This window comes from Choloepus didactylus, chromosome 12, assembly GCF_015220235.1.
Source record: "Choloepus didactylus isolate mChoDid1 chromosome 12, mChoDid1.pri, whole genome shotgun sequence".
In the NCBI taxonomy this organism is placed as follows: Eukaryota; Metazoa; Chordata; class Mammalia; order Pilosa; family Megalonychidae; genus Choloepus; species Choloepus didactylus.
Genome location: NC_051318.1, coordinates 90,885,562 through 90,909,797, shown reverse-complemented (window position 1 = coordinate 90,909,797; position 24,236 = coordinate 90,885,562). Strand labels below are relative to the sequence as shown.

Below are 24,236 nucleotides of genomic sequence, written 5' to 3'. Positions count from 1 at the left end.
AGACGCCATCTTTCCTCCTTCTCCGCTCCTCGGCCCCTCCCCCGTCACCGCCGCCGCCGCCACCACCTCCTCCTGTCGGCGGTCGCCCCTCCTCCTCCTGCTCCTCCTCCGCCTCCTGAGCTCCGGCGCTGGTCCCTCCTCTCCCGCTGCCGCGAAGAGACCCGGGGAGCCGGAGAAGAGCACTAGTAACAACCCCCACCGCCCCCCGCCCGACCCCCTCCCTCAGCACCCACCCACTCACCCGCCCGGTTGGCCGACACCGACCGGCCCCACCTCTCGTTCTTTTGAGCGGCGTCGGCTGCAGTCGCTGCACCAGCCCGTCTGGCCACCAACGCCGCCGAGAAAGGAGCCGCCGCCGCCCGCGGCCCCCTCCCTCCCGGCCCGGCGGTAGCGGGGTGAGGACGAGCCGGTTGCGGAGGAAGAGGACGAGAGCCACTCGCACCCCTCGGCGCTAGCGCACGGCTCGCCGTCCCCCGGGGAGGCTCGGGCGCCGGCCCCTTCCTCCCCGAGGACGCGTGCCGAGCCGAGGCGCCTGCCCCGCGGGAGGAAAATGCTCGGGCTCCATGGCTGCCAGTGATGGAGCGCTCCCTGGGCTCCCGCTCGCACCGCCGCCGCGCCCCGGCCGCGCTCCGCGAGGACCCGGCGTCTCTGCGCGCCCGCCCGCGCCTCGTTGCCGGGCTCACCGTACCGGGCACCCCGCCGCCGCCGCCGCCGCCGCCCCGCTCGCAGCCTCGCCACCCGGGCCCCAGCCGCGGCCAGCGTTTCCCCTTGGAGCAGCCGCCGCGAGCCCAGGGGGTTTGAAAGGGTCCGCGGGGCGTGAGGGGGTAGGGCGGAGCGGGCCCCGCGGGGCCGGGAGGGGAGGTTTGAGAGCCGCTGAGCTCCGGGCTCGCCGGGGGGCTGTCAGGGGCCGGAGGGACTAGCTCCGCGCCGCCTTCGTGCAGGGCGGCCGGGAGGGCTTTGCAGCCGGCGCCGCGGCGGGAGGAGCGGGTGGAGGTGGCTTCCGAGTTGGCGACTTAGCCGCGGAAGGTGGGCATCCCTCGGTCTCCCTCCCACCCCAGTCCCCGCTCCCCACCCCCGCCCTCTCTGCCCTGCCCCGCACCCCACGTGAAGCGGAATATAAAGGGGGGGTGGGGTGTGAGGCTAGAGGGGAAAGGGAAGGGCGAAGGACTGAAGGGGTCCCTCCTTTCGGGTCCCGGTTGCTCTGTTCACCCTCGTTCGTCCTCCCTTCTCGAAGCTCGTCCCCCGAGGCAGGAGCGACTGGCGCCGGTGCCTTCGGCTGAGGAGGAGGAGAAGGAGGAATCGAGCCAGGCGGAGCTTCGGGTCCCGTTTTTCTCTCCGACGTCTTGAATACAAAGATTACGGTGCAGAAGGAAATTGCACTCGCCTCCTCCGCCCGCCGATACCCAACACAATGCACCAGCCGCCCGAGTCCGCCGCCGCCGCCGACGTGAGCGCTAGGAAGATGGCGCACCCAGCACTGTTCCCGAGAAGGGGCAGCGGCAGTGGCAGCGCCTCTGCGCTCAGCGCAGCAGGTACCAGCGTCGGGAGTCATGCCACATCAGCCGAGGATCTGCCGCCCCCGACGCTGCTCCAGCCGCCGCCCCCTGCAGCCTCTTCCACGTCGGGACCCCAGCCTCCGCCTCCACAAAGCCTGAACCTCCTTTCGCAGGCTCAGCTGCAGGCACAGCCTCTTGGGCCAGGCGGAACTCAGATGAAAAAGAAAAGTGGCTTCCAGATAACTAGCGTTACTCCAGCCCAGATCTCCGCCAGCATCAGCTCTAACAACAGTATAGCCGAGGACACGGAGAGCTATGACGATCTGGACGAATCTCACACGGAGGATCTGTCTTCCTCGGAGATCTTGGACGTGTCGCTTTCCAGGGCTACTGACTTAGGGGAGCCCGAACGCAGCTCCTCCGAGGAGACTCTGAATAACTTCCAGGAAGCCGAGACACCTGGGGCCGTCTCTCCCAATCAGCCCCACCTTCCTCAGGCTCATTTGCCTCACCTTCCAGCACAGAATGTTGTGATCAATGGCAATGCCCACCCCCACCACCTCCATCACCACCACCACGGGCACGGGCTCCACCTCCACCACGGGCACCACCATCCCGCCCACGCCGGTGTGTCCGGGGCACCCGTCTCTGGAGGGCCACCCGCCAGCCCAGTAGCCAGAAAACTCTCTACAACAGGAAGCACGGACAGTGTTCTACCAGCTGCACCAACTTCTGCTGTATCATCGAGTAGCTCACCTGCATCTGTAATAACTAATGTCCGCACTTCGAGTACTCCTGGTGGTCTAGGTATACAGTCTGTTCTTGGCACCAACACGGTGAATAATGTTAACCTTCCTGCAGTGGGTGGCTTTAGTCCAAATGTGGCCAGCAGCGTGCTTGGGAATGCTAACATAAATACAGGTGGTATTCCCAGTGTTGCTGGCGGGAGCGGTGGGCCTGGAGCTAGCATTAATGTGAATATCTTGAGTGGCATGGGCAACGGGACTGCTTCCTCCCCAGCTATTGGTAATGTCCCTAACATAGCCCCTGGCATGATGGTGGGACCAGTTTCTGGTCAGCAGCCACAACCTGCGGTGAACACATCCAGGTTCCGGGTTGTGAAGTTAGATACCAGTTCTGAGCCCTTTAAGAAAGGCAGGTGGACTTGCACTGAGTTCTATGAAAAAGAAAATGCTGTACCTGCCACAGAAGGTGTGGTAAATAAAGCAGTGGAGACAGTAAAACAGAACCCAGCAGAAGTGACTTCTGAGAGGGAGAGCACCAGTGGGAGTTCGGTGAGCAGTAGCGTGAGCACACTGAGTCACTACACGGAGAGCGTGGGAAGCGGGGAGATGGGAGCCCCTGCTGTGGTGGTGCCGCAGCTGCCACCACCAGCCCTTCAAGGTGTGGCCCCTCAACAGATGGATTTCGGTAGCATTGGTCCACAGAGTATTTCAGCAGCAAGTATACCACAGAGTATTTCTCAGCCACAGATCTCCCAGGTCCAATTACAGTCTCAAGAACTGAGCTATCAGCAAAAGCCAGGTCTTCAACCAGTACCTCTGCAAGCCAGTATCAGTGTTGCAACTGGTATCCAGCCATCGCCTGTTAATGTGGTGGGTGTAACTTCAGCTTTAGCTCAGCCGCCTTCTGTTTCCAGTTTGGCTCAACCCCAACTGCCATATTCTCAGATGGCTCCTCCAGTGCAAACTCCCCTTCCAGGGCCACCACCCCAGCAGTTACAGTATGGACAGCAGCAGCCAGCTGTTCCCACACAGATGGCCCCAGGCCATGGCAAATCAGTGACTCAAAATCCCACTCCAGAGTATGTACATCCGCAGTCGATTCTTCAGACGGCAGCATCCTCTGGACAGTCCAGTTCTGCAGGGGTGGGAGCAGGAACACCCGTGATCCCTGTGGCCCAGGCCCAAGGCATTCAGCTGCCAGCGCAGCCCGCAGCAGGCCAAGCACAACCTGCAGGGGCACCCGGCCAGCCCGGGGGCCAGGCTCCAACAGCAGTGTCTGCTGTACCGGCTAGCAGTCAGATGGTAAACATCGGTCAACGAGCAAACATACCTACTGTGGGGCAGCAGCCCCCTGCCCCCGTCACACCTTCAGTTATCCAGCAAGGTGCTCCTCCATCTTCACAAGTAGTTCCACCTGCTCAAACTGCGATTCTTCATCAGGGAGTTCAAACTAGCACTTCAAGTCTTCCTCAACAATTGGTCATGGCACCCCAGAGTACCCTGTTAACTGCACCTCCCCAGCCGCCAGGAGTAGAATCAGTAGCTCAAGGAGTTGTCCCACAGCAGTTGCCCACAGTTAGCCCTTTGCCCTCTGCTAGTAGTATTTCTGTTACAAATCAGGTTAGTTCATCCGTTCCTTCTGGAATGCCTTCTGCCCCGACAAACTTGGCTCCACCACAGAATATAGCACAACCCCCTGCCACCCAAAATGGTAATTTGGTTCAAAGCATTAGTCAACCTCCCTTAATAGCGACTAATATAAATTTGCCTTTGGCACAACAGATCCCACTAAGTTCTACTCAGTTCTCTGCACAATCGTTAGCTCAGGCAATTGGAAGCCAAATTGAAGATGCCAGGCGCCCAGTGGAGCCCTCCTTAGGTGGCTTACCTCAGACTATCAGTGGTGACAGTGGGGGAATGTCAGCAGTTTCAGATGGGAGTAGCAGCAGCCTAGCAGCCTCTGCTTCTCTTTTCCCGTTGAAGGTGCTACCGCTGACGACACCCCTGGTGGATGGCGAGGAAGAGAGGTAAGATAATGCTGGGTTTCTGCAGACATCTGGCAGATTCGTAGTCAGTCTGTTTAGTAGCTGTGTGTATGCACAAAAAGAGTCTAAAGCACTATATGTTGTTTTCATTTTTGCATGTGAAAATACATTTTCATGGTAAGTGTTTTCTTAGAGCACGAGTGTTACAGATTGGTTTCAGAGTGGGTAGGAAATGGCGTAAGTTTCATAGGTAAACAGTATTTGTCAGAATAGTGTTGTTCACATTAAAGATATGTGTGAGAGCCCTAAATGGTTTTTGTTATTGATAAGATGCTTTTTAGAAAGATTAATAGTGAACCGAAGCTTAATTTTTGCTAACTCCAATGTTAGTTACTCCATTCTTTTGACTTACTAAAGTCCTTATGATCATCTCTAGAGGTTTTGTGGTTCCACATTTGTTTCTCCTTTACTACGATCCTTTTTTCCATTCTACTATGTTTGATTTTAGTCTGTGATAGCTAATGCTACCTGCTTTTCCTAGCCAGATACCCAGATACCATTGGAAAGTATACTATGGGAAAGCCTTCATACTGTAATTGACTAACTTTGGAGTACTTATTTAATGGTCATTTTATCTGAGCAGTAGAGGAATGGGAATCTTAAATATTTTGCAGGGGAGAAGGGCTTGCACTATGCAAACAATCAGATTTATCTGAACATTTTTCCTTGTGCCTGGTAGGTGAAGGTGGTAGCCATTTTAAAGTAAAGAAAGAAGGGCTTGGAGGGCTGGGCTTAGAGAGCCACGAGAATAAGACCTTGCTCCACCTGTTCCTTCTTGCCTTAACAACAACAAAAAACCCCAAACAAAAACCATAGCCCCTAAAATCTATTCTTAAACCACTGTTTTCTCTGTTAGATAAGAAATAATGCACTAATGATGTTTATAGACCCAAATTGTCTTTGAAGCTGACTGGCTTGAGAAGTTGTAAGTCTCTCATGATTCTACATTGCTTTAAAACTAAACTGATTTTGAAAGAAACATTCTTTTCATCACAAATTTGCCAGTCTGACTGATCAAAATAATATAGGAGTTATGACAAAGGCAACTCATTTTCACTGTGGACATTTGAATAAACTTTGCAAGATATTTAATTAATTTAGTATTAGTTTGAGATTTTTGTGACTGAACTTTAATCAAAACAATTGAAGCATTTATATTCTGTAGGTATATTTGTGGTTTTCACTTCAGAATAATTGAACCTGTTTCAAAAAGAATTGCAAGTTTTAGAAAACACAAAGGCCATGTGTTTCCGTGAGGTTTTCATGATACTTTTAGTTGTTTAAGATATATAAGGCAAAGGCCTGGTTAACTGAAATACTTTAAACTCTTACCTTTCAGAATTTGACTTTTTCTGACAGTCGTATAGTTAAAATCTTGTTTACCTCACCAAATGTATTCAGTATCATGCATATAAAACTGGACTTTAATTGGTAGACTTCCATGAGGTGGTGTCCTTAATAGTCCCATTATAATTACTGGTAAGCTTTTACTTTTATCATTAAATGCTAATACTCACCTGTAATTTTAAAAAAAATATACCCCAAATATCAGTGTTTTAAAAATCTAAAACCTGTGATCTGAATGAAGACCCTATGAAAACAGATAAATTATGTAGATGCTAACTTTAGAGAAGGGCTGAAATACACAAATGAAGATCGACATTTTGCATCCAAACCTGCCATGGTTTTGTTAATTGCCATTTGTGACTTTTCTTTTTTTTCTCCTGGTGGTGTGGTAGGGTGTGATAGGGCCTTCTACAACTTGCTGTTCCCGACAATCAAAGCCAGGTGTTACGATTTACAACTAGATTTCTAATTGTAGGGATAGAGTCACAGATTTAGATATTAGTACAAAATTAATTTTTCCAGATAGTAACTGAGATAAAGATTAATTGGGGCAAATTATGTGAGGAGGTTAGGAATTCTGGGAACAGACAGGAGGAGATCCTGAGAAATGGGAGATATTGTTTTAAAGTAACTTGAGTTGTCTTCAGACTGGACCTGTTTTGAATTGATGTCTTTGAACCTTTGTTAGTTAACATCAAAGTCAGTCACCAAAACTGAAAAAGTTTTGTTTCAAAGGTATCTTCCAAATTCTGAAAAGTCAAAAATTTTTATCCCTAAAATACCTGTAAAGGTTAGAAAGGATAAGTACATATATATATATGTTACCTTCTCTGTTGTGTTTTACTGCAGATTATTTCTCTTATCACTGTAGTTGGAAGAATAAATGTTATTTGTTTCAATTGAATTTGTCCCTGGAAGGGAATCTGGAGATAACTACAAGAGGAAAAAGGATATCGTTAAAGAAAATTCTTTTTACCTTTCTTCCCATGTGAGCTTCTGTGTCACAGTGTCATCTGGAAGCTTGACCACTATTAGTCTCTCATGGGAGAAAGGGGAATGGGTGCATTTAATTTCAGTATGACTCAGGAAATAGGTTTACATTATAACTTTTGGAAGGTAGTACAAACAAAGGATGGTTATTCTTTAATCATCTTTTGAAATAATACTCTAAAGCTTTAGATTGAAAAACATGCATTAGACATGTGGAAAAATGCTTTCAGTTGGCCACTGAGAGACTATAAAGATGAGAAAATGAATCAAGGCATTAAGATTATATATAATCTTGTTTTAAAAAAATCACTCTTTAAAGATCTTAGGGTCTTATTTTAGCCTTTAACATGAACTTACCTTTATAACAGGGGAGGAAGATACATATTTCACACCGAGATGTAGTGTTTTGTGTTTTGTGATTGTTACTATGGTTTCTTTTCTTAAATTAGTCAAACTTCTATTCATCCTTCAAAACTCTGCACAGAGGTTTCCCCTGAAGCTTTCTCTTCCCTGGGGAATGTTGTTTCCTTAGCTCTTTCCAGTGTTCCTGTATTTAAGCACTGTACACATTAAACTATAATCTGTTTACCCATCTTCCCCACAAGACTTGTGAGTTCATCAAGGGCAGGGACTAAATATTTTTTGAACGAATTAATGAGCAGACCTTTCTCTGCTGTTTGAATTGCAGTCAGTTTTTCTCTTCATGTTTTAAAGTTTATATTGTCCTTCTTAACCACAGCTGTTAGAGATGCAGGGGTATTTAATTTATGCAATGGATTGAAAAGAAATGAATAAAAAGACTTGCTTTTTTGTACCTCTCTTTCTTCATTGTTCCTTGAGGTGAATTGGTGGCTGTCTTCTAAACACAGTCCCTGGTATTTAATTTAGTAAGTCCTCAAATATTTGTTAAAGAAGAGAATGAGAGTTTTCTTACGGTAATAATATTCGTTGTGCCTACTACTGAGGATAGTTGTATCAGATAACAGTATTTGTTAACTGTAAAATAGTAAATTACAATTTAAGTTTTTATTTTTATTAAGTTGTACGTGCACAGTTTAAAGAGTTATAGTTTATGAGGTTATTTAAAAAAAATAACCTACCCCTTTTACTTTTCCCAGAAGCAGACACCTATTTTGGATGATTATTGTGATATTGATCTCCTATTCTCTAAATAACATGGTCGTTTTGCTACTATATTTGCAAGATAACTTGGTAGTTAGGAGCAGGGACTCTGGAATTACACTGCCTGGATTTGATCGTTCCTGTCATTTACTAGTTTTATTTAACATTGGGCTACTTAACCTCTTTATGCCTCAATTTCCTTATTTGTAAAAACAGGGATAATATTACCTACTTCATAGGGTTGTTATGAGAATTAGATGAGTTTGGAAAGCCCTTAGAACTGTGTCTCATTCATATGCCCAATATAAGTGTTCGTTAAAGAAAATGCTTCCTGCTTTTGTTTTTGGTTTTAAGTGTAACTTGCTCTTTTGTCACCACCTATCCACCCAGTCCCCCTTCCCAATAGTTATATTGTAAGTATGATTACATCACTAATGATTCAATATTCATATAAATACGATTACTTTTCCTATCCTGAACAACGTCCTGTGGCCACCTCCCTCCTCCCATTCCATCCCCAGCTGCCAGTATATAAAAATGTTAGTGCCCCCCTCACCAAATTTTCATCTATCAGCTGTGGTCTGTTCCCTTGCAAGCTGCCTTTCACCCCCCCCCCCCCCTTTTTTTGTGTGTGTATTTTGAGCTTTACCTTTCATGATAGAGGCTTTCCTCAGATGTGTGGTAATTCTTGGTTGTCTGCTTGCATTTAAGTTCGGGGCTGAAGATCTGATTTGAAATTCTCAGGGTGGCTTGTCAGCTGCTAGCGTTATCTGGCTGGAGTTCATTGTACTGTTCATTTGTTTTTCCTTGCTTAGTTTTCTCTATCACTAATTCACTAATTGAGCTTTTCACCATTGTCTCTCAAGATGTTCATATACATCAAATATTACTGACTTTATCTTCTGGGGAAGTTTCTCTTATATCCTCTGACCTCCGTTCTGAAGTGGTTGCCACTTGGCTTGGGGTACCCTTTGCTGATTACCTTCACTTTGTCCTGTGCTGGATCTCCATTTTCCAGGCACCCACATCTTCATTCTTGTTTTCCTTGATGTTTTAAAATGATGTTTGTTTACCTTGATACTTGTTTGAGTTTTTGGTTGAGTAAAGAATACCAAGTGGGAAATTGCATTCTTTTGTAATTTAGCTCCATTGCTTTCTAACGTCCATATTGTTTTTGAGACGTCTGAAGCCATTCTGGTTCCTCATATATTGTGAGTGATCTGTGAGTGTTTTCTTTTTCCTTTCTTCCCCCTTCCTTGTCTTTCCCTCCCTTTTTTAAATTTCTGAAAGCTTTTAAGTTTTTATCTGTTTCCTTTGTTCTGAAATTTTTCAAAGATAGCCTCTTCTGAGGGTCTGTTTTCAACCATGGTGCTGAGTTCTTGGTGTGCTCTTTCAGTCTGGAAGCATCTCTTGATTCTAGGACTTTTTCTGGAATGAAATTGTTGATTCATTCTCTTTTCTTTCTTGATCTCTTCTTATTTGGAAAGACCTTCTAGCTATATTCTGATTTTTCTCAGATTTCCTGTTTTCCATCTTTTTCTTTTTGCTCCATTTCTTTTGAGTTTTAATTTTATTATTATGTATTATTATCATGAATAATTAATTTCTAAGAGCTCTTTTTTTCCTTGCTCCTTTTTAATACTACTGTGTTCTGATTTCATGACATTACTTTCTCTTAACTATCTGAATGTATAAATGTTAGATTTTTTTTTTTTAATTTTCTTCTCCTGTGTAGTCTGTTTCCTCAGGTTCCATTTTCTTTTTGTTTGCTTTGGTCTTTATTTTTCATGTAATAGACTTTCCTTAGGTTTTTGGTAATCGTGTAAGAGTAGGGGACTAAAATGTTGATTAGGAAATGTTGTCAATGTCACCTGTTAGCTTCACTGTCTAGTGACCTGACTGGGCTCTTTGGTTGGGGGGTTGTTTGGTCAGTGTCTTGATATCTTTCTTCCTGGCTGGGTAGATTCCCCAGAGAAGGCTACATTGATTTCTTGCCTGGAAGGTCAAGGCCTTTCTATAAGTCATCTGCAGGGCAAGTGGCATAAAAGGTCTTGGGGAATTTTAGCATCCTCATATACGTTTCTTCTCGCACTCCCCTCTTTTTCATTATTTTCTTCTGCCTTCTACTCTGACAGATTACCTCAGTCCTATCCTGGGATCTCATATTTTACCTTCCTCAGACAATATAACTTTAGTTTTTTTTGGTGGGGGAGAAGGGTTAGTTGAGATCTGTAGGGCTGGTTGACTTTTGAACAATCTTCCTTATTTAGCATCCCTTCCCCACCCTACATCCTACTTCACATTTATGCAGTACTGCCAATTCTTGAGTCTTTTGGGGGTTTTGCAGTTTAAATTGGGTTTGTTCTTGGCTTTCTCCACTGTTTGCTAAAGATCTGATTTTCCTTGTTTGCTAAGTCATTTGTCACTCAACCATCTGCTTTCCAGCTTCTAGGTTTTTGTTGCTATTGTCTTTTTTTGTCCGTTCTTTCCAATTTTGTGGGCTTATGTCTTTATATTTAAAACAATTCCTATGCTGTCATTTTAGTGGAGTTTTTAGGGAAAGAATGAAAAATAGAATGAAAAATAGATGTGTTTACTCTATACACAGCTATCTCCACTGTAGAATACTGCACTATTAAGTGTAAAGAGTGATGCTAATTTTAATAAAGTCATTGCTCCAAGGTATGGTCTTTAATGAGGACATAAATTTAAAGAGTAGAATTGCTTGGCATATATCCAGCAGAAATAAGAATAGTATATAACTCAGTATTTCAATTTGTAGAAATGATTGAAAGTGTTAGGCTTAGAGTCCGTTAATATTTATTATCACATTTGGCCATGAATTAAGTTTTTTCCATTTTACTGGTGAATAAACTGAAGCCTTAGTTTATTATAGAGGTCAAGTGAATTTTCTAAGGTTACATACACAACAGTAAAGTAGAGTTAGGTTTGAAATCTGTGTTTCCAGTTCAAAATCCAGTGCTCTTTCTACTACTTACAAAATGAACAATAGGTAAGGCTGAGGCCCTTAATGATACAGGGATTGAAAAATATAAGCAAGCAAGCTACATTGCTTCACTGATTTCATTCATTGTTTAATAATACAAATAGCGGAATTACTGAAGAATTTACCAGCATTTACTTACGTTTTTGGTGAGAAAATAAATGGTGGAGGAGATTGACACAGTGGTGTTTCTGGACTGCAGTAGACATACTGATGTTAAATGGATTAATTTAATACCTGTCTTTTCTTTTGCAAGTTATATGGAAATTATCTTTTCAGGAAAGCCATTTTGATTTTCTAATATAAATTCAGTGTTTATATCATCGGCTTCAGAATTGCAAAACAAGTAAGTTTTATTTCTTGTTTAGAAAGTTTCATTTGAAATTATGAAACTGCAAAGCATGAGCTGGTCCTGGTGCTGCAATGTTAGAACCTTGGTGGGTGGTTTTTGCCATGTCACTGTTGTTAAGGTTGAATATGTCTTGGTAAGAATATGCTTTAACAGCTCATTGAAAGAAACCTACATGAGGGAAAACTAAAGCATGTTTATACTTTTTAAAACAATTTTTTTAAATTAGTTTTAGATTCTAGGTTCAATTTCTAGTCTCACATTTATTCAAACGTCTTTTTTCCCTACCATTCTTCACCAGTCGGCTTGACTTGGAAATCTTACTTCACCTTTCAGGATCCTTAGACCTGTTGACCTTTTGGAAACACAGACTCTTCTTTTTGCTCTCTATATCTTTCTTCATTTTCTTGCCACCTTTCTTGCCGCTTCTTTTCAGTCTTCCTTTCAAATTCTGCTCCTCTCTCAGACTCTCAGTGTTGGAGTTTCTTTGGATCTCTGAGCCCGTTTCACTCTGCCCTTTCCCTGGGTAATCAGGTATTGCCATGGTCTCACGTACACTGTGTATGATAACAGCTCCCGAATGGATATCGCTAGCCTAGACTTCTCTTATTAGCCTTAGGCCGGTGCAGTTGCCCGTCTTCGTAATATCTCTACTTGGATTTTCATAGGCCTCTCAAATCTCAGCAGGTCATAAACTTAACTCTTGATTACCCAATCCTTAAATTTCTTTCTCCTTTATTCATTTTAATAAATATCATTTCTTGCTGTAGTTCTTCACTTTAGAAACCTGGAAGTCATTCTTGATGGTTCCCTTTTCTTCACTGTATATATTCTGACCTTCACCTTCAATATACCTGGAATTCATCTGTTTTTCTCCAGCTCTATCAGCTGTCACAACTCTGGTCTAAGATAACATCTGCTCTCATTTAAAGTACTGCAGTAGCTTCCTCAGTGAGCCTCCTGCTTACAGCCTTGTCTTTCTTTAATATTGCATCTTTTAGACAGTGGTATCCTTAAAATGGGAATCTGTTCAATATCATGCACTTGCCCAAAACACCTTAAAGCTCTGCCATTTCTTTTTATTTTTAAAATTAAAAAAAATTTTTTTATTAGAGCGCTTGTGGGTTTAAAGAACAATCATGCATAGTTTCCCATTTCTTTTAAGAGAATTACCCCTCTCCTTTGCTTACTTGTGGCCACTCTTTCCTCCTCTGCCCCCTTTCCCCATTCCAAGGGCATGTGGCGTCCTCTGAGTTCCTCGAGTTGCCGTCCGTGCTTGCTGCTTCCCCTCGGCCTTTGCACAGGCTGTTCCTTTAGCCAGAACGTTGCCTGAGCTACCTCCTCTGCATCCTTACAGCTTAGCTGTCACTTTCCGAGAGGCTTTCTCTGGCATGCCGTTCTCAATTTAGGTTCTCTGTCACATTGTCTCATCGTTCCTGTTCTTTTCTTTCATAATGCTCACTACAGTTGATAATTAATTTTTGATTTCTTACTATCTGTTTGATGGTTTTTAGGGTGATGAACAGGGAAGTTTGGTTTGCTGCTATGTATCCAAAGCCTGTCTCGGTGCCAGAGAACATAGTTTGTGCTCAGGAAAAATCTGCGTAATGAGTAACTAAAGAAAAATATTTTTAATATGCATAAGTATATGAAATATATCACCATTATGATATATTTCAAAGATCAATAAGTTCTTTTATAGATTATCATGTGATACCACTATTTCTCCTTTAATAGAGATGATTGAGAATTACTTGATTTACATTATGCTGTGTTGTGAGCCAAAAAAGCTATGCTTATTTGCTGCTTTAATCAAGCATTTTATATTTATATTTATTTTGCATTTACTTATGTTTGTGCCAATAACAATTCTCCAACTTGAAAATATACAGAAAATCTCTCATTTATTTCAAAATTAGAGTATCAGTATTCTTGTTTGCTTTATCTACTTTTGACTGGTTCAGCTATTTAATGTATTATGACTCTTAAATATTAAGCATTCTCAGAAGTCCTTTGGTGCAGTTTCAGCTGTTGAAAGTATAAATATTAAACTTGTATAATGCCACTTATTTGTGTTTAGATAGAGTTTTATTTAAACAGTTTAGTAAGCAGTGAGTTAAGTACTTATTTAAACTTTCTAACTGATCTGTTTTACTTATGGTTATTCTAATTAAGTTTTATTAAACCAGTAAGTTATGAATTATACAAAGACAGAGGAACCAGAAGACAGTTTGGCAGTGATCGGAATTAGCAATAAACTTTTTACTGATTATCTATGGGTATTAAATGGGAGTAAAAATATTAAGAGATGGGGCTTTGGTTTTAAGGGTGGAGCAATTAAAAACAAGGGAAAATATGGAAAATGACGTCGAAGTACAGTGATCATTGGAGGCTGCTAGTTACGAGTGTTTCTAAAGGAGGCTTTCACATCCTGTTTGTGGCTATCAGTGTTAAACCTGGTTGCCTGAGTTTGAAATCATTATATTTGTGCTAATTGGGGAGAAAAGTTCCTGTGGCTTCATTTCATTAAGGATTAACTGTAGATCCTGGTGAATGGTCTTGCCCGTCCTTGTCCACTTGCACCTACTGTGGAGCAGACGATGACCCTAAGCTGAGTGTGGAGAAGACAGACAAAATAGTGCCTTATTCTTCCAGGCCTCCCACATAATTTTTGTAATATCAGCTGGCTACTCAGGTTGAGAACTTAAGATAGCCTTTCTATGTGGCTGAGTATTCTTTTTTTGAGTGAATTGTAGATGGCTTGATTTATAAAATTGCTCATGGTTGATTGGGATTCATTCTCTTCCAGCTCACTGAGTTATCTAATTTCTTTGGTTGTTAGGCTTTCTTAGTGTGAGTCACATGGTACAAACTGCCAGTATCGACTAGTTAGGGGTGCTTTGAAGGTATAAACATATGCAGTTGATATAGTATCATCTCGCATTATATTTTCCATGTCGTGTAGCTATGATATATCTCTAGTGCTGAGAGTAATAGAAACTTAATCCTGAATGACTTTTTGGGTTGCTTTTAACAAACACTTTGAAATAGTTTATTTTCTCTTGAGTTTTAGCAGTCTTAACATTGATAGGTTGCTTTTGTTCCAGTTTCACAGAAGAAAAAAGGGTCTTGGGTTCGCTTATTCAGTCAGTAATTAAACATCGAATTCCTATTATGTATTATTTACTCCTCTCAGCTTGTTCATAGAATGTCTGTGACAATTTAATAACAACAGTAGTAGTACTAGTTGTGATAGGAGTGGTTGAAAATAAGAGTTATTATGTGCCAAACTTTTCTAAGCACTTTACAGATATCAACTTACTTAATTCCCAGAACAACCTTATGAGGTTTAAGTACCATTATTACCCCCATTTTACAGGTAAGGAAACTGAGGCAGAAGGAGATAAAGTAACTTATTCAAGGTCACGTAACTAGTAAGTGGGAATCGGAATTCAAATCCAGGTAGCCTGGTTCCAGAGTTTATTCTCCTGATTACTTCGTGTTTCTTCCATCAGTTTAAATGTAGTGGAAGGAACTGGGAACTGCAGATACTTCTTAACTCATTTTGTCCTCAAGATCCCTTGTTTTGATCTCGGGAAGTTTGGCTACTCTTGTTCCTGTATAAGAACATGTGTTCTATGAGAGCAGAGACCTGCTCTGGTTACTGCTGCAGTCCAAGTGCATGGAATAGTGCCTGGCTTATGGTTAAGTTCTGAAATATTTGTTGAATAAATGAATTCAAACATGTAGCAGAAGAAAACACAAGCCCTAAAGTTAGGAATATAATCATGGGTAGATACTTTGCCATCCTGTTACCATTGAGTTCACGGTCATTTTGATAGCCTGGACTAAGGTTCAGTTTTTCCCAGATGTGTTACTGTATGTTATTTAAATTCTCTCTCTCCCCGCTCTCCTTCCTGCGTAGCAGTAGGTACCTGGTGTAAATCATTGTATCTAGTAATGGTGTAGGCAAGGGTGCAATCAAACATGGTTTTTGTTCTCAAGGATTGTATAAGACATATACATGGGGAAAATATATGGCAGTATAAGAGCTAAGTAATAATTTTAAACAACATGATATGAGGAATTGAAGGATCAGAAATTTAGAGCTGGAAATCTTGAGATGTCATCTAATCCTCGATTTATAGACGAAGGAATAAATTCAGAGAGGTTAAGTAAATTCTCTGAAAGCGCTACAAAATATTTCTTAGGTGGTAAGATGGAATTGAACTTTGGTAGGTCAGGAAAGCAGTGTTGTTCAAATTGACTTTTAAAAGTTTTGGGGTGGAGGAGAATATTTCAGACAGGAGAATATTAATGAAAATGAGATGAACAAGGAAAACATTCTGGGCCACAGTGAGGCAACAGTTGGATTCAACTGAAGTATATTTGTCTAAGGAATTATAGGGAATGACTGAAGGCTGAGTTGGGGAATGATTTGGCTCCCACTCATTAACCAGATGGTGTTCAAGACAGATTGACAGGAAGCAGGAAGGACCAGTTAGTTATTAAGAAGGTAAGTTTTTCTGTTATTTGTTGGTGAATGAAGGAAATAAGTTGAAGAGATAGTGATTTCCATTGTAAAATGATTTAGTATAGGAATCCTTTGGTTGGCAAATCCCTCAAGTTACAAAAACATTGTATTCACTTGCCTAATTTATCCTCCCTCAAAGTAATATGCTTCTCTTCTTATTTTGAGAAAGAAAAAAAAAAAAAAAGCCTAATTTCCCAGAACAGCTGTTATCCATAGCCACTGTTTTAAAGGTCTGAGGATAAGTGGCTATAACCATAAGGTAGGATTTTTGGGCAGTTTAATAAGTTTTCTTAGGGTTTATCCATGTTTGTAATCCAAAGCAGATGTGTCCCAAATACCTTTAGCAGTGAAAAGAAATCCAAGTGAATGTGAACTAATATTTCAGGATTGGGGTTTTACCTTCGTGATTGTAGAGACCTCTGCCTGCTTCCTTTCCTGCTACCCAGTTCCCGGCGCCAGTTGCATCCAGGCAGTGGAAGGAGAACGCACTGTTCCTGTCCCCAGAGAAGCCCGAGGGCTCCGCCAAAATGGGCATGGCACAGATCTTTAAGTGTTTAAAAAGGGAAAAACATTAATGCCACCATTGCTACTAAATGTAATTTGATTATATTAATGACATTTAAAGTGCTATAAAACATTTATCCCTTTGTAGGTTGGTGCCTTTTTTCATTTATCATTTGTGAAGTTGAAGATATATTCACTTATGTCTAGGTATGCATATAAAGGAATACAATGTTTCGAAAAGGTTTTTTTTTGGAATTGTCCTTAAGTAACAAAGTCTCTTAGATAGCTCAAAGAATGTAATTTATTTAATAAGTGTATGCATGGCACTGTCCCTATCCTTAAGGAGCCTACAGTTGAATTCAGGGATAAGTGCATGTGTGTGTGTGTGTGTGTGTGTATGTGTGTGTATGTATGTATGTATATATGTGTATGTGTATATATATATAGAGAGAGAGAGAAAGAGAGAGGGATAGCAAGTGCCATATATTATTCTCCTACCATTTTTGGTCTTTCTCTTTAGTTTGTTTTTCCCCCCACCTATTACCAGTTCATTTTATCTTGAAATATTTATATCTATCTTCGTAATCTGCTTTAAGTATTTTAGGGACTGGCTTTGGATAGAAACCCAGTAATTGAGAAAAATATGACAAGATAGGATATGATGCGTCATGAGAGGTACTAATAAAACAGTATTGGGAGTCAGAGAAGGTAAAGATCACATACTTTTGAGGAGGTGACATTTGAGAGGAGTTTAATAACTGTGGGGATTGGTAGGTCATTTTAGTAGAGAAAACAAACCAAAAAGGTTCAAAGTATAGGGAGTGTTTAAAGAAAAGAATATAGGGCATAGGCTTAGATTGGTTGTAGATTGTGTCTACATACAGATGGAATACGGACAATAAGGCTTGACTTTGAGAAGGCTTATATGCAGGATTGAGAAGTCTGGGCATAATTGAACTTGGAATGGAGGGCTCATTTTAGCAGAGTAGTGCCCTGATCAGTGCTGTTTTAGGAAAGTGCTGGCTTTACTTGGGATTTCTAGTTTCTTCCTTCCTTAATGGGGTATGAGGTATGAGAAATTTGGTTATTCCTTTTCCTTCAGTGATGGAAATCACAGTCTCCATGGGGCCATCTCTTATCTTTCCGTGATGCTCCATGTTACCGTAGAGTCTTGGAATGAGGGGCTTGGTTGAGCATGCCTGAACTATTCTTCATCTTTATTGTGTTATTTTCCTGTTTTGGGATCCACCATACATTGTTTAGTTATTCTCTGAAATGACAGTAGGATTTGTACATCTGGTTATATTTTGTTATTAGGAATTTTACCTATTTTGAGGCTCCAGGAAGAAAGGGAGGGTCCAGAAAGGAGATGGACTAAGTTCAAATTAGGTATCTTTCTAGTTTCCTACCTCCAGCCTCCATAATAATAAGCTATTATACCACACTCCAATCTTCCTAGGAGCAAATATATTTAATACTTACTAAAGGTACATAATATTTGAATTGGCAATCTCTTTAGCTCTTTTTTTTTTTTTTTTGCATATTTATATAAGATGATAAATTCGTAGGCAACCTGAGGATCGTATGAGAAGAAAATGGTTTTAAAATTTGATTTGCTATATTTTTGGCTAATATATCATTATAGGTAAAATTACAAAGCTAAGTCACTTGGTCATGTACCTGCTAAAGGATGGAGCTAGTATTCCTAATGTGGGCTGTTTGATTCCAAAGCCTGCAGTCTTAACCACATTCTGGAGATTGTCCAGGACACTGATGAGTAGCCAGAGATGACAGCTGACAACTGTAAAAAGCAGTCCTTAACCTGTGAGTATGGAGCCATTTGGCTCCTTAGACTTGAGTAGTGCCTCAGGGTGCCACTATTTTATGGAGTTGTATTGGTGTTCCTAATGATGATAACTTTAAACTTAATTGTTGTTTTCTGAATACATTTTGAAAATGCCTGCTACCCAGAACAGGTTAAACTTTCCAAATTTATTGCTAAAGAGTAAACTTTAAATTTGAAAAATCTACTTAAGTGGAAACCAATCTGTGAAGAATAAATGAGTATAGAGACACTAAGTTTTATGATATGAATATTTCAGTAAATCAGATTGGTAGCCTCCCTTAGTCTCATTTAGGGACATTGTGTTAGAAGATATGGATTGATACTTTTGGTGTTTTCTTTAAGCTTAATATGAGCAAATTACATTAAAATAAATTTTTATGGAAACCTTTAACAGTCAGTTGAATTATAATAGCACATTTTATGACTAAAACTTTAAATTTTGAATAGTTACAGCTTATATTAGCATTGTATATATACAAGAAAATGCTGATTTGCATGAGCACTTGAATAATCCAGTTGAAAAATATTATTTCCTCTGTTTTTTTTTTTTTTTTTTTGCTCACTATCCTGGAAGGGGGAGTTTGTTTTCTGTCTTAAGACAATTGCAATTGGGTATTCTTTTAATTTGAAACAATCTTCCTTCATTTTCATTGTGTTGTTCCTATTAAATAAACATTGGAGCTATAGAAAGAAGCAGCTGGAATTATTTTTGAGTTGTGGACAGCAGTAAAGAACTTTCTTAAAAGAAATAGGAGCTTAATTTATAATTTAATAGAAACGTAGTACAAATCTTATTTGCATGTTCCATAGTTTCTACTTTCCACTAATGTGGAATGGTCAAAAGCTGAAGAAAGCCAGTAGTTCTCACTTCTTGCGCAAGTTGATTGAATTTCTAGACATTTCACTTATTTGATACACTTTTGACTGCCTGTCATTTTCTCTCATTCAGGTAGGCAGTCAGAAGGAAGAGAGAATGGTTTAAAAGTAGAGTAAACTTTTGTGAAATGGACATCTTAAGGACCCACTTTGGGTTTTTTTTTTTCTGCATTTAGAGGTTTAGTTGATGTTACAGATGTACTCAGATTCTGAATCGATGTGGATCTACCATTAGCTTTACAGTAGCCTGAAAACAAAGGCTTTTCACGAGTGGACACGTTGGCCTGATGAAAGCTGTGCTGTGTTGCGTCTGAGCCTGTGATTGTGTGACCTGGATGCCATTCTTGCCCACGGTCTGAGTTAGGGTCTTAACACGAGGAAAGAAACAGAGAAGTAGAGGGGGCTGGGAGACCGCTGCAGGGCAGGCGAGTGGGGAAAGGCCCTAGCACCACTGCTGCTTTGTCAAACACCTGATGCAGGCCTCCTTTAGGCCACGTGCAGGTGTGGCCTTCCTCGAAATATGGCTGTATAATGGATTTTAAAAGGTCACACAGCTATTTAATAAGTTGTCTGTTAGTCTGTCAGATTTTTAACAGTATTTCTGTTCTCTCCTGGTATACTGATGATGTATTCATTTGAGAAATATGAGCAAAGGAACTGGAGATAAAAAGAAAAAAAAAAAAAAAAAAAGACAAGGTTTTGGCCTTCAAGAGTTTTGTCTAGTACCCTAAATATCATAAGACCTTAATGTTCCTTCTGCATTATCCAAATTGTTAGATTATGCTTATTGTGATTCTGTATATAGTGTGTATGAAAGCTTTTACACTCAAATTAGTTGGCTGATCTAGTCTGTAAGGGGGTGTACTGAGATCAGCCTTGGCATCAGACCTGGTCTCTAATGTTGTTTCTGTTACCTCTTCTTTGGAATGCCTTTGTGTCTGAGTTAACCTCTTTGAGTCCAGGTTTCCCTACCTCTAAGTGGGATAATAGGTGCCCTTGCCCTGTTGTTGGTGCATTAAAAGAGATGAGGTGTGCAGTGCACCTAGCTCAGTTCTGCAGTGACTTCTTTCTCAGTTCACCTAAGGTCGGTATGTAGCTGGTATCCCCATTCTAGAAGCGTAAGAGAAAAGTGAATTTATTACATGCAATGGAAGCATCAGGGTTGAATTCTTTTGCTGAATCCCAGGCTGCTAGATCTATTCTATGTCTATTTGAGAAGTGTTTCAAAATGATTTAATTCACAGAAACAAATGCAAAGCATTCCTGCCCCCCCCCTTTTTTTTATTAATAGGGTCTACTTAAAAAGAATGTGTCATGCAGCAGGTTGTTAATTCTCCAAAATAGAACCATTATCCTGATCAAGTGATTCTCAAACTTTTTCATCGTAAAGATTGTTTTAGACGGGCATAGTGCCCTGAAGACCATCTGTTCCATTTAGTTCCATATGGAACCGAAAACTTTCTCCTTAGAATGAATGGAATTAATCAGTTTAGTTTTGATAAGATAATGAGTCAGTACCTGCTTTTGAAGTATCAAATATTCCTTCAGCTAGATTTTTAAATCTAGTAGAAATTTCCAGAAGTAGTGTTTTTGGAATACCAGTCCTTACAGTGGGGAAAAAAAATAGTTCCGAGGCAAGAAGTTTGAGGAATGCTTTGTGTTATGTACAACTTGGAGGGAGACTGAGAAATTCTGTAGAAAAGAGACAGTTTTATTTGATTGAATTCAACTCTTTTGATCATACAACACCTCTTAATGTAACACCTCTTAATGTCCCAAAGAACCAGTCTTCCTTGGAACACACTTTGGGAAATATGAATCTGTTCCATTTTATGGATAAGAAATGTTCTGGGTCATGTAATTAAGTGATGGCAGGCCTCAGCTGGAGCCCATCTCTACATTTATTATTCCTCCATAACAGTTCCCTTTCTGTTATACACCCTGTTTTCCATAAGTGTACAATTCATATTAGAAATAGAAGCATAATCGTTGCCATGTGAGAGTACATACCAACTGGGCCATCTGGCAGACCTTTATAATATTTTGAAAAGTAGAGCATTGACATATTTGCAGCCTCATTTAATTGGCCGTGCGTTTGTAAATGGTTTGCAGACCTTAGGGGGTTAGCCTTTATTTATATGTGGTGGTATATTCCTGGGGGAAATCTGTAAATAGGATAGAAGGGATTACTTAACTCTGAACATTCAAAGATAAGGAAAGTAATCAGAGTTTGTTCTGTGCTTCAATTGCCATCAATATTAGAACATTACTTTCTGGATTTCTTATGTTGGAGAGTTGAATCTTTGATGCTAAGTAAAGGAACCAATTGAATATTCTTGTTTTCTATTTGTGCATTTCCTATGTTGTGCTCATTTGAGAGATGGAATAAGAAAAAATTACCGAAAGAGATGTCAGAATTCTAAGGAGAAAAACTGAAGTCTTTTGGGACTATAGGATTTATCAGAAGGGAAGAAAAGATGGTTATTGGAAATGTGTCTGGAGATAAACTGGTAGATTAGGGAAGGCATTTTTGTTCTTTTGGGAATGCCTTTTAAGATAGACCACCATAAAACTGCTGGAAATCAGAGTCTTTAAAGTCTTCATTTAACACTTTCATAAATTTGATAATTCAAGTTTTGAGTAATTCAAGAATGGAAGGAAATTTTTTTTTCCTATCTAGAAATGCCATAATCTGATATTACTTCTCAGTAACATTTAAAGGAGTGACTTATTAAAATGTGTGGAGAAAGATGCATTAGTTTCACTTTTTAATGGATGTATATCCAGATGTGAAGATCTGTCTTGATAAATCAAGAACTTGAGTTCCAGTGGTATTGATACATTCATGGACTTAAACAAATATCTGTTGTGGCTTTTCCAGAGTTTTACTGAAATAGCCAATTCATTGCTAACTAAACTTCATGTATCTCTTAAAACATATGTCTTAAATTGTTAATTTGATGGTGGTGGTGTTCTTTTTCCTCCATACCTATTCACCTTTTCTTTTTGGAAATATTTTTTCTGAAATTTTCAGATTTGGATTGTGACTTGATCAAAATTTTATTCCTAGAATGTTTGGAAAGTAGAAACAGCTGTCAAAACTGTGAACGGTCAAAGGATACCAGGATTGAATTTTGTTTCCTTGGAATTAAATTTAGGATAGCTTATCAAGTTAGACATTTTTTATTCTTCTGGTTTGTAGTCTCATTACTGAGATAACCCAGTGACTAGCTGACAAACAAACTGGATGACAAATACTATTAGATATTTTTAATCTTAACTATTTCAGCATGAAAAACACCTTTAGTAATAGCTGTGGTCTTTGTGGCTCTTGACCCAGTTAGAATTGTTTTGCATTTGTGAATAATTAAAATGAGTGAACTGATTTGTTTGAAAAATATTCTTTGAGATTTTTCCTAAACAAAGTTTCTCTGTGAAATACATTTTTATGTTGTAACAGATTTTTAAAGTCCATGTGCACTTATAAACTTAAATAACACATTGTAGATATTTAAGTTAAAGTAAGCAGTATATGTGAAATGTGTAGTTTTCACTAGTTTGTCTAGAGGTTATCAAAGTGTGGGAAAGTCACTTGACTTACCCAAAACCAAAGAGATTGATACATGGTAACCAGAATATCATTTTGTTAATTTATAGGATAACTGACATTGGCTATTTTCTGTAGGAACTTTTTGAAGGGTGGGTTCTCTTAAGCAGCCAAAGCATAAGATTTGAGTGCAGGTTCAGAAGGGAAATTCCCGTTATGTTAGGGTAGCTGGATGAGTTGACTTTCTGGCTTTCTGAGATTCGCTGACCAGGCCCTGGGGTTCAAGGCTTCCTGCCGAGGCTGCAGTAAACACCGCTGACGGCTTGACTTCTTGTTCACTGCAAGCCCGATTGCCAGGCGAGCGTGTCCTACAATGGAGTAGATTGAAGGCTTTCGTTGTAATTTCCTATCTTACCTGTCTTCTTAAAAATCTACCTTACTTCATTAATAAAAAATGGGTAAGCACCCTGTTCTTACCTAAAGTGTTGAGTGCTTCTGCAGGTGTCTGATGTCAAATTTATATTGATTCAAATGGTGATGCAGAAGAGTGACCTTTTGGTCGTGTCTTTATGGAAGACATATTGTAAAATATCTGTAAATAATGTTCAGAATATATTAAAATTTAGGACCACTACAACATTCAACTGTGTTATATATTCTAGAACAAACTAAAGGGTGTTCTCTGGGCAAAAGATTAGAGCTCTGAATCGTGGCGAATACCATCCAGTTTATTATTGCAAGATTGTTTTATCATGCTTATAGCAGAAATGATGACTTAAATTGTACTTGTAGTGTTTAAATTACATTAAGATAATAGAACTCAATGAAACTCCTTGGAATTCTCATACATTTAAAAGACTATATATTCCAAATGATGAAGAAATGTTAACATCATAATCATAAGACTTAGTCTATACACAAAAAAAATCTCACATTAAGGAAATAAAATTATATGCTGGACTAAAAAAAAAAGACTATATGTTTGTTAGGCAAGTCAATAGATACATAATATGTAAATGATAAATTCTAATTAGAAAAAAACTTCCTATGTTTTGCTTTTTGCAGATACTTAAAAGGTGAGGGGGATTCTGATAACCATTGCAGCACACTTTTAGATAATAGGCTTTTTAGGTTGAATAGAAACATCTGTTCCTGGATTACTTATGTTGCTGATTTTGAGTTCTGTTTTGCTGCACTTCTAAGTTCTATTGCCATGTCAGACTTTTGTAGGTTGATATAAAAGGCAGTATTAATAACCGTCAACTGATCTATGCTTAAAAGAATTTGAGGGAAAGTGTTTCAGAATTCTACTTGAAAAATACTTAGCATTATTGTATGCTAAGTATTTAAAAAAGAAATATTTCATCGTTATCCTGGAGTCATACTGGTTTAAATTCCCTTCTCTACAACTTTTACTAAGTATGTGATCTTAGGTGAGTGAGTAACTTCATCACTTTGTGCCTTACTTTCTTTATTGGTAGAATTATGATGATAATATTGTGTGCATATACTAAGCGCTCTATAAATTAAAAAATAAAATAAAGCAAATGGTTATCAATATAACCAACTTTATAAATGAAGGCAAGTTATTGGGGATTTATCTCTTATTTTAAAAAAATGTAAGAGGGATATTTTTGGCATTAAACTTTCCTATGGAAATTTTAAAAGAAAACAATGAGCAGAATGTCTTCCATTTTAAATATCTTCCATTTTTAATAATGCAGGAATAAAAATTCAAACTATGATAATTTTAATTTGAAAGATTTTTAAATTCCCCTATTTTGTCATATGCTTGCTGCAGTCTAGCATTAATTTCCACATAATTACTTT

The 24,236-nt window shown here is 40.0% G+C and overlaps 1 protein-coding gene across 12 annotated transcripts in view; it reads left to right on the top strand.

Annotated features, from left to right (window-relative positions):
* Positions 1 to 217: 217 nt before the first annotated feature.
* TSC22D1 (TSC22 domain family member 1) overlaps positions 218 to 24,236 on the top strand; it is a 112,200-nt gene continuing 88,181 nt past the window's right edge. For 4 of the 12 annotated variants that reach the window (XR_005211230.1, XR_005211231.1, XM_037800573.1 and 1 more), the window contains exon 1: positions 834 to 4,269. Coding sequence is in view for 8 of the 12 variants with exons in the window: in XM_037800573.1 (XP_037656501.1) it covers positions 1,412 to 4,269 (2,858 nt within the window). In the remaining 4 variants the exon portion in view is untranslated. Of the gene's footprint in view, positions 806 to 832; positions 4,270 to 24,236 lie in introns of those variants that run through there. The other 8 variants (XM_037800571.1, XM_037800578.1, XR_005211233.1 and 5 more) reach the window with 8 other exon arrangements.